General features: G+C 35.8%; 2 protein-coding genes across 2 annotated transcripts; one reads left to right on the plus strand and one right to left on the minus strand.

Moving 5' to 3' along the window:
* Positions 1–11: 11 nt before the first annotated feature.
* LOC107020609 lies at positions 12–7635 on the plus strand. Its single transcript, XM_015221045.2, has 9 exons — positions 12–213; positions 2232–2315; positions 2414–2905; positions 4263–4398; positions 4595–4757; positions 5425–5553; positions 5891–6085; positions 6731–6853; positions 6950–7635. The coding sequence occupies exons 1-9, from the start codon at positions 24–26 to the stop codon at positions 7043–7045; spliced, it is 1608 nt and encodes a 535-aa protein (XP_015076531.1). The 5' UTR covers positions 12–23; the 3' UTR covers positions 7046–7635.
* Positions 7168–10763, minus strand: LOC107019123 (LRR receptor-like serine/threonine-protein kinase FLS2). Its single transcript, XM_015219697.2, has one exon. It carries the CDS (start codon positions 9841–9843, stop codon positions 7933–7935), a length of 1911 nt encoding a protein of 636 aa, XP_015075183.1. The 5' UTR covers positions 9844–10763; the 3' UTR covers positions 7168–7932.
* Between the last annotated feature and the right edge of the window lie 553 nt (positions 10764–11316).

Below are 11316 nucleotides of genomic sequence, written 5' to 3' on the forward strand. Positions count from 1 at the left end.
TGGGGGTGGGTGGGTAGGGAGAGATGGGGGGTTGTGTATCAAGACCAGATGGTTGTGCTGGAGGTAGATTAGGTGGTTCAAGGAGAAAGAGTAGGAAGAGAAGAAAAGCTGTAAAGAAAAGGGTGTCTTCTCATGTATCAGATCGATCAGCAGCTGATAAAGTTGAAAAGTCTTTCCCTTTGGATCGTTCTTTCAATAATCCCACTTTTAATGGTACTTTCTTGTTTTATTTTCTTGTTTGTGTGTACATTTTTTGGTATTTTGTTAGTTTTCTTGTTCAATGTAATTGTGATTGTTGAAAGTTACTTTCTTTGTTGAAGAAAATTGGAATCGAGAAGAAAGTCGAGTTTTTGATATGATAACCATTAGTTGAGTCATGAGTGAGGTTTGTGATTATTGAAAGTTACTTTCTTTGTTGAGGAAATTTGGATTCATGAAGAAAGTTTGAGTTTTTGATATAATAAGGTTAGTTGAGTGAGCATTTGAGAAAAGTTCAATGTAATTGTGATTATTGAAAGTTACTTTCTCTGTTGAAGAAAATTGGAATCGAGAAGAAAATTGAGTTTTTTGATATAATAGCTGTTAGGTGTGTGAGTAATTTAGAAATCTAACACATAATCAAATTTTTGATCTGTTAATGTTGGTGGAGAGTGAAACTGATCTGTGTTTTTGGAGTTTGATTTCTTGACTTGTTTTGGTTAAGTTGAATTGAAGGTTGGAGATATGGAGGCTGGTGGGGTGCATTTTTCTTTGGAGGTTTAGATGCTTTTTGAAGGAAAAAAAATTCAACTTTTCTTTGGAGTAGCTCATTTTTGTTGTTGTTATTGTTTTTTATTAGTTGATATGCTTTCTTCACTGCCGTTTTTCACTTGAGTCGCTTGTGGGATCACATGGGATGTGTTTTTGTTGTTGTATTTTCTTATATTGCTAAATAGGAGAGGGTGGAGTGGTTTGTTCCTAGGGAGAGCCTAAAGAAGTGGTTCAGTTGAAGAGAATGTGCTAATATGTTTTAATGGCGTAAAAGTAGCAGGTGATGCCCCGACACCTTATAGAGAAGGAGGAGGAAGAGGGAAATGAAAAGGAACTGTTTTGGCAGTTTTTTTTCTATGCTCTGCATCCATACAAATCGATTTATGTGTATGGTTTGGTACTCTAAATCGCAATGTACATTATATATTGCTGTATATAACAACTGGAAAGATGAGGAGGTGATGCCAAATTTTTGAGGAAGGCATTAGATTTTCTTCTTTGGATGAGATATAGCTATAACTCTCATTTACCTTTGGTATCTTAATTGTCATGCACCTGAATGGATCTGGCGTACGATTTTCTTCAACAATTTGTTTCTTGAATGAAGTGAATTGGGATAATTACTCATTAGGAATTTTATATAGCTTATTCTAGGTTCATTAGTGTAGTCTTCTGGATTGAGTTTACTTTATGCCTACTGCCAAACATGGTTATTTTCTGTCTTTTTTGAAATTGTATACGGTAAATCCTACTCCCTCAAATTCTCCAACATTTTCTGTTACCACTTTGCTCCCTTGTGATTTAGACGCCCGCCCAACTTTGAGGTAGAGGGTCCTTACCAGTAGGCTATCCTTCACTTGACTACTCAGTTTTTTAATTTTGTCTTAAACCATAACGTTGTTACATAATTGAGTTAACAAAACTTGGCTCCCTAAGAACTTTTATTTTTAAGTCACTTCTCTTCTTTTAGGTCGAATATCTAAATTAAACGCAGTAGTTTGAGTATAACACTGAGGATTTGAATAGTAGCATATTCTTTGTGTCAAAAGAGACACAATGTGATTAATGGAAGTTAGAAATATACTGAGGTTATCTGTATGCTTGGGGGTAATTGTACCAGTTGAAGTCCCAAACAAAGACACATGTTGTTTTCTTATCATATAAATTGATGGTTCGTTTTATCTATTTTATACAATGCTAAATAACCGAAAGTTGCATCCTTGCAATGTTTCCACTTATCCTAAAATCCGCAACGTTCCTTTTAAAATGGAACTAAGCAGGCATCGTTTAGATCATGATGAATATCATCTATATCACATCTTCATTTACCTTCCAATCATTCCTGGGAGGGATATTTTTTATAGTTTAGCTTCATGTTATACTTCTGTCTGTCCAACCTAAAGCGGAATACTCTATTGCGGATAAACCATTGGAACTAGCCTTTTCTAACATTTTGTGCTACTGTTATAATGCAATAACAGGAAGTACTGAAGAAGCATGGTTTGATTCTTCTGCAAGATTTGAATCTGATGGCAGTGATGAAGATTTCCAGAGTGTTGCTGATGGTATGGTTTTTTCATTTCGGTTTATACATTCTAACTGCAGTTGGGAAAATGACTTGCTGTGAATTTAAGAATAGAAATGTAATCACAATATTCTGCAGATGTGCTTTCCCTCAATGGCTCTGATTGTGGGCGGACTAGTGTTGCTTCAGCAACAGATGTCCACCATGGGGATGTTGATGTCAATGCCCACCACAGGTTATCCTCCGACCTGCAGAGGCAAGGAGAACTATCAACAAGCAATCCTGCTTGTAGCTCTGACAGTGGTTCAGCTAAAACGTCAATCAACCCAAGCAGTATGTTGCGTCCAAAAGATGCAGACTCAAAAATGAGACTTGATGGACCTCACAGTGAGGTACAACCTGTGTTCCTTGATGAGATCTCTTCCTCTGCTAATGGAAGCAGTAGAAGGGAGGATGGCTTGTTGGATAACTGTGGAATTCTTTCAAACAACTGTTTGCCCTGTCTTGCATCCACTGTTGCACCAGTTGAGAAGAGACAATCTCTTAGCGCTAGTTCTCCAAGTGCAAAGAAGAAAGCTGCTATAAAACTTCCTTTCAAATGGAAAGAAGAAAATCCTGTTGCTGCTTTACGTAAGTTTCTATGTCTACTCTTTTCCGCTTCCAATCTAAGCCTAGATGCTTCAGTGCAATGTTTGTGCATGTGCATCCTCGAGTGATTGAGTTTCTCTGTCTAATTGTCAAGTGTTCCTAGTAATTGTTAGTGCATTCTGGAACTAGTTTTTTGATAAGGTAAGATTTTATTGAAGACAGTAATATTATCAATTGCACAAATGAATCAACTGACTTATGCTTCATCAACAATGTGCAAGAATGAAGAAATTTCATGAATTGCTTTTTTGACCTTAGCCTATTGCAAGATTTAATATTGTTGTGGTGATTTTTTTTTCTTCCAACGAGAACTTGTTATATTCAACTATTATCATCTTACCGCCAAAACTTTGTCCCATCTGATGCCAACAAGAACTATTATTTGGAAATTAAGTTATCTTCAGCTCTCCTAAAAATATTACTTGCAGACAAACATGGACAATGTTTGAGCTGTTTATCTTCTTTCCAAGGTATAACTGAAGTAGGTTTTTGAGGATTAATAAGCAAAGTGCTCCGAAGTTTGTGTGGAAGTGTAGTTAGTGAAGTATGAGGCATTGAAAAAAAGTGTTGGGTATAGAAAACCTGTTCTGATGCTGCTGTTAAGAGATTTTATGTTGTGTGTATTTCAGTTGGGTTTAATGCTCCTTCCCTTTCTGAAATTTTGAAGACCAAATGTTATCTAGAATCCACATGAGCTCAAAGCTGTGTACTTTATGCCGAGATGAGTCTGAACTGCTGCAGGTGAATGAATACCTTAATACGTGGTCTTTGTTGTAAAGTTAAAAGATGATCATAGGCTAGTACGATGTTACGCATGTATGCAACATTCTGTTTTATCAACACCCCTTATATGTAATAAGATATCAGACTTAGCATTGAACATTACAATAAAAAGGATTTCACGGGGCAGCGTGGATGTGGGATATTTCAGGGATGTCATTTGTTAATGCAGAATCCAAATGGAGGATATTTGGTGCATTTGATGTGAGAGATGATACAGTTACTCCTCTATTGACTTGGGGAACATTGTTTCTGAGCTTTTCATCTTAGTAATCTGCTTTTGGGGGTGTAAATTATTGAGTTATTTTCTAAAGAGTGTAGAATATTCGTTGATCTTGCTCTATTACACTAACTAGCAAAATCAGAAAAAGAAAGAAATGAGGAACGGAGTTACTATGATCAGAGTAAGTGCATAATTTTGCATCATAAGTCAATGTTGAGCATGAGAAGTTGCACTCTAGATTTTAATTTGTAGATGGGAGGTGTACACACCAACTGCTAAACAGATCAGGGAATTGAGGCAAAACAAACTGACTCTTTATCTTTTTCTGTGGTACAGTTTCATCTAAAGCCCTGCTTCAAAGACCAATAGCTGGTGCCCAAGTACCAGTTTGCCGGTTGGAGAAGAAAATGGCTGATAGTTGGTCCCATATTGAAGGGGGCACTTTCAGGGTTCGAGGAGAAAACTACTTCAGGTAAAGTGTTCCCTCTCTTAGCACTCACATGCACACAGATACATGCAAAAAATAGATAAAGATGTCTCTTATCATATAAAACCTCACTGCATCTATATGATAATCATCCACATGCATATCTATATGTGCCTGCTGCCACTGCACTAGTTCATGTGTTGTATAAGGTATTTCATTGCACACATATTCTTTTGTGCAGGGATAAAAAGAAGGTGTTTGCTCCAAATTATGCAGCATATTATCCTTTTGGAGTTGATGTATTTTTAAGCCAGAGAAAAATATTTCATATTGCCCGACTTGTGGAACTTCCTTTCATTGAACAATCTGGAACACTTCCTCCTATCCTTGTTGTGAATGTTCAGGTATGATTGGTTTTTGAAATCATAGTAATGAGTATTTATGTCGTCTTTTTCTTGATCTAACTTTCATAAAAGCTTTCAAGGTCCTGAAAGTTGTTGTAAATGTTATCTGCTTTGTTCATTTTAAGTCTGTCTGTGTAACTTTTTAATTAAAGATAGGTAATGTCTCCATGCTATAGATGCAATTCATTTTTATTTTCAAAGTAGAAAGTATTCTGCTGCATCATTTTACATTGTATGAAAGGGTGTCGATTGATAGTACTTTATGGTCCCCTCATGGGGCAGTTTGAGTAATGAATGTAGTGTAACCAATAACCACTAATCCTACTTTATTTATGGCGTGTCCTAAACTCTTAATCTTACGAAGTTCCTTTATTTAAATAATCATTTATATCATGTATCTTTAGCCATTTCATAGCACTCTTAACCTTGCCTTTTTCTTTTGGTTTTTCAATTTCCCAAAGTCCTCTCATTAACAGTCAACTCAGCCTTTCCGATGTCATGTCTGCTGTTGAAATTAAATGTACCCATGAAGACATCACTGGTTACTTCGTTAATGTGTATTCCCGGGATTAGCCACTTTAGACTATTGTAATTTTCAATAATCTCAGCATTAGCTGCTTTATATTTAATTATTCCCTCATGTTGCAGAACTGTTTTTCTTCTGCAGATCCCATTATATCCAACTGCAATTTTTCAAAGTGAAACTGATGGTGAAGGGATGAGTTTTGTCTTGTATTTTAAGCTTTCAGAAAGTTACGCCAAGGAACTTCCTCTTCATTTTCAAGAGAGTATCAAGGTATGTTTAAGAGCTCATGTTTTCTCATATGTATTCTTTTTCTTTTTCCGTGTATGATTGGTTTCAAGTCACTCTCTTGCAGTGTTGGTTTCTTCATATGATACTATCATCTTTTCCCATTTCATTTGCAATTCTATCTACTTTTGCTTATACATCCTTTGAAGTGTTGAGTCATATTCACTACGTCTTTTATAGCTTTCTGTCATGATTCATCTCTTCCATATTTCATGAGTGGCCATCATATTTACTTGAGTCAGATTTTTATTTTTTTTGCAAACAATCGAGTTCCTATTTGAACTAATTTTCACTTTTCTTAACCTTGTCTTATCTTGGACAGAGGCTGATTGACGATGAAGTGGAAAAAGTGAAGGCTTTTCCTGTTGAACATACTGCACCCTTTAGGGAACGATTGAAGATATTAGGTCGTGTAGCAAATATGGAGGAACTCCCATTAAGTGCAGCAGAGAGGAAGCTTATGCATGCCTACAATGAAAAACCTGTTCTATCACGTCCTCAACACGAGTTTTACAAGGTAAATTTTTGCAAACTTTGGTTCTTTTCAAATTGGAATATGTTCTACTCAAATTTATTAAATGTCCCTGTCATTCCCTTTTAACATTTAGTTTTTGGGAAAAGGAAAACATGCTGTTTTGAACTGGGAAACGTCCTCAAATTATCTGGTGTGTCCAGTAGTAAATTAAGACTGTTCCACGGTGACTAGGATAATAAAGCAGTTTACATTTCAACAAAGATTACTGAATGAACTAAAAGTTGTTTCTAGAATGACTGATGAAACATGGACCAACTATTTGTCGCAAATCGTGTTAGGCACTCTTTAACTCTATAAAATATAATTTCTTTGCATGACTTAATCTCGAATTTTAACTTCTCATCTGAACGTACTAGTTTTTTTCCTGTGGACTGAGATTGTTTTCTTGCATTATGTTTCTTTAGACCATACAAGTAAGCATAGTTTATTGGTTTTACTTTGCATTTGTCACGGTTACGGAAGCATAAGATATCTTCACTTATATTTTTCCATCTTAAATTTATGAAAAATTGTGTTAGTTCGCACACATCTAGACTGTTGCCCGTTTTCTGCATTGAGAAAGAAATATATGACTAGGTGTTGAACGTCTTCTGATTCTTACTTCGGCTGTTAATGATCTTTTTGCAGGGAGAGAATTACTTTGAGATTGACATAGATATGCATAGATTCAGTTACATCTCTAGGAAGGGTTTTGAAACGTTCCTAGATAGACTAAAGCTCTGTTGCTTGGATGTTGGGCTAACAATTCAGGCAAGTATCTGTCTCTAACGTTCCATTATTTTTCTTTTTCGACCTCGGAAATCATTTTTTCCATCTAGGTAACGTCTTTTACCACTTTCCAAACAGGGAAACAAAGTTGAAGAATTGCCGGAGCAGGTTTTATGTTGTGTACGGTTAAATGAAATTGACTATGCGAATTATCAGCAACTGGGGTTGGAATAGAGAGCCCTTTGAATTAGCTACTGCACAGACATTGCAAATAAAGAAGTAACTTAGAGAAGTTCAGTTGTCCCTCGCTTTTGGTTCCTATCTCTCTCTGTCTCATTTTATCCCCGACTATCAAAATCTTCAATGTCAGGAAGATTACGAGTGTAGCAGGTTCAACGGGAACTGTTAAGGATGATTCTCACATTCAGATCACCATACAAATCCTCCTTGAACTTGCCTGTTTGGGGCCAACTCGTATGCCACCTAGCGTTTTATGACATGAGTTCTGGACAAATCAATAGCTTACGTAAGCTATATATGTGTATGAATTCATGGACAACATTGAGATACAGTTAATGGAACCGATTCTAATTCATTCTTTTTGTTTGATAATTAAGCAATCTGTTCAATTACTTTTCAGCAACATGAGTTTTAAGTGTTCTCATCGTAAATGACAATACGTGAGGGTGGAAAAGCTCTTCATATGTGAAGGGCACACTTGTTGATTTTCACCAAGTCGGATACTTTTAGTGCTTGTGTTCTTGTATACTAATGTTTGCTGTGAGGGGAAGGTTTTCATTTGCAATGGAATTGTGTTTGGATTATCGCCAAAGTTATATATACTGTACTGCTTGTGTAAAGTTTGTTTCTTTCCTCCCTACCCCACAAAGATGGGGGTAAGATCTGCGTATATCCTACCCTCTGCAGACCTCACTTGTTTACTCGAGGGATTACACAGGGTATGTATGTTGTTATATCTGGCTACTTATCATGAATTATACGTTACTTGCTATATGTATGTAGTGATTAGGTAGCAGAGAGTTGCATTAACAGTTGAAGCAAAGAATTGCATTAGCAGTTTGATCCTTTATATTGAAAATTATGTGAAGAGCAACTAAAGCTCAAGATTTACAGGGAAGAAGGGGTTTCCCACATAAACCTCTGTTTCCAGAGAATGAACTCTGCGGAAAATCAAGAAATGGCTTCCCATAAGGTATTTTTCCTTCAAGAAGATTATCTGAAAGGTTCAATTCTTTCAGTTTATTCAGCTTCAAAAACTCCTCAGGGATTCTGCCAGTGAATTGATTTTTGTGCAGCATCAGTCTCTCCAGAACGGTCACGTTGGCCAGTGATGTTGGCAGGTTAGCTCCTAATCCATTGTAACTGAGATCCAAAGTCTGTAGTGTTTTCAATGTTCCTACAGAGGTTGGTAATCTACCTTTGAGAAAGTTACGCGATAAATTTAAGTGTTGGATATGTTGTTGTCCTCCCTTGCCAATCTGCTCGACACCACTTGAGAAATTGTTATCAGACAGATCTAGATATGTCAATGATCCTTCTGCAAACCTGCTCTTTATCTGGAAAACTGCATTTACACTGCCTTCTAGCTTGTTTGAGTGAAGGTCTAACACTCCCAGAATGTCGAGATTCATGACAGTTGAAGGAATCTCAGACACGAACTTGTTCTTTGAAAGGTTTAATGAATACATCTCCGAAAAGCTGCCAATCCAAGCTGGTAACCTTCCTGAAAGATGGTTAGCTGACAAGTCTAGTTCTAACAATGACTTTGGTATGTAATCTGGAATTTCACCATGAATTTCACATCCTGCCAAGTAAATTCGCGATAGTGATGGCAACTGCATGAGCCACTTGGGAATGGTTGACATGTTAAGACGGTTGAATGAAAGATCCAGCGATTGAAGATTTGAAAGGGAAGAAATTTCACGAGGTAACGGTCCTTCAATCATGTTATGAGATATACTCAGGTAAAGAAGCTCAGAAATCCCGCCTACTGATCTTGGCAACTGACCAGATAATTGGTTGTAACTGAGATATAACATTTCTAGTGACTTTAAATTACCTATACTTGAAGGAATAGAACCCTTTAGCTGATTGTTTTCAAGTGAAACTCTCTGAAGGGATGTCAAGTAGCCAATAGACGAAGGTATCGTTCCACTAAGCCGATTGTTCTGCAGTCTTACAAAGCTCAGAGAAGACAGTTCCCCAGGCTTTGAAGGCAACGGTATGTCCCCCTCGAGCTGGTTGGAGTTCAGGTAAAGCACTGACATAAACTTTAGTCTAGAAATAGAACGAGGGATTATCCCCGTTAACGTGTTATTAGACATATCAACCTCTTTCAATTCTTGCATATTACCAATGTTTTCTGGTATATTACCTGTCAAGAAATTCTCTTGAAGACACAAACTTTCGAGTTTTTTCAACTTTGTTATAGACTCAGGAATGACACCAGAAAGTTTATTAGAATGTACATCCATTCTTCTTAGATTCTTGATACCTCCTATACACTCGGGAAGAGATCCCGAAAAACCATTCTCTTGGAGATACAATTCTTCCAGTTTAGACAACTTACAAATGCTTTCTGGTAATGCACCAGTAAACTTGCTCCTACATAAGTTGAGTTTTCTGAGATTTGATAGATGTAAACCAATCGATGAAGGGATTTTCCCCGTTATACCAGTAAGATCACCTATATCGATAACTTCAAGATAATTGACTAGTGTGATTGAAGGTGACAATTCCCCTTCCATAACAGATTGAATTGGTGCATCATCTGAAGTATAGAGACCTGGTAGACTTATACTTACAACTCTTTTAGTTACATTACTACAAAGTATACCTTCCCATTTACAACAATCGCGGCCAATCCATTTACTTAGTCTACCAGAAGTGTCTGTATGAATCCCAGACTTGAAATCTTGAAGACCTTTTAAGTCATTTGGATGACAAGATTTACTTTTACAAATAGTTGTGAGAGTTAGCAGTAAAAGAAAACAAACAACTTTAGAAGCCATTTTGAGAGATTTTTGTGAAATGAAATGATAGCCAAAAGATTGTTTTTAAGACAATGATTTTGTTTCTCTCTTTACAGATTGTAATATGCTGAAAAGCATGTATTTGCATTTGTTTAGTAAAAAATATTAAAGAATGGAAGACAAAACAAATCTAGACTTTATTAAAGATTACTCCTTCTGTCGATCTTTACTTATCCAGACTTGGCATATTAGTGAGAAAAAGGATAAATATACTTTCGAATTATTGTAATGGTATGCAAATACCTTTCGTCATACTTTTGGGACATTGATGCTCCTGCCGTTTAAAAATTAAAATATATATATCCTTTATACTAACGGAAATACACGTGTCATAATCTTGTCCGTCGATCCGACATTTATCGACGGATGAGATTGTGCCATGTGTCTCGATTTAGTCTTTCGTTAGAGTGAAGGACATATATACTCTAGTTTTTGGTTGACATGGGCACCAATATCTCAAACGTATGAAGGAGGATACCTGCGTACCATTTACGATAGTTTGACTGTATATTTATCTTTTTTCCTACAAATAATAAATAAAGGTGTGATTACTAATTATTTGAATAAGTAAAGTTAGGATAATTATTTTTATTTTTAATATATTGGACAAATAAAGATAAACGGAAAGAGTTTTTTTTTCTTCTCCCAATAAATTTTTAGGATAACTAAACTAATCCTCTGCTTTTGCCAGCAGTGTTGACAGATGACCAAAGCTTTTGGTTCCTCAAAAATGCCAAAGCACTATTTTGTCCTAGGAAGATGCTTGTTTTGTCATTTTTTATTCTTTATTTAACGTATGCTTTCTCCGTTTCAAAATAAGTTTCGAGCTTGTGGTTTTTAATCTTTTTCGGACACATATGATCGAGATTGAAGGTGTCTGGCCTCTAAAAGGGATTACGATTTTTAGATTTTTGAGAATTTTCTTTTCATAATATCCTTATTCTCCTTTAATTCGGAGCTGTCGCAACTTTAGCTACCTATGAAGAAAGAAAAACGAGTGATTTATGGTTTAGTAGTTAACGTTTCCTTTGCTCTACTATTCATGAGCGTTCAAGGAATGGAATATTATCAAACACTTTTCATTTTCACTATTTTGGATAGTATGATCCAAAATGTGAAAGGAAATTAATTTTTCGGATTTGGAAAATTTTAGTTCAATTAAATGTTACTTCGTGAAGACCAGAAAACTTTTAGCGTAGACAATTACTTGTACTTGAAATCTCATGTGGGAGGGTTTAGAGCCTGTTAAGTCAATAATATGAGATGGACGAAGTATTATTTTCCGTTATACGCATGAAATATGATTAAAAAAAAACATTTTATTTGAGATAAAAGAATATACATTAGCAAGATAATTATTTTATAGTATCAATATAACTTATACAGATTAGTAAATTACATAATGGGTTTGAAAACTATCATAATAAGCAAAAGTTTAATATTTTTAATAAA

Source organism: Solanum pennellii, chromosome 5 (assembly GCF_001406875.1).
Source record: "Solanum pennellii chromosome 5, SPENNV200".
NCBI classification, from domain to species: Eukaryota; Viridiplantae; Streptophyta; class Magnoliopsida; order Solanales; family Solanaceae; genus Solanum; species Solanum pennellii.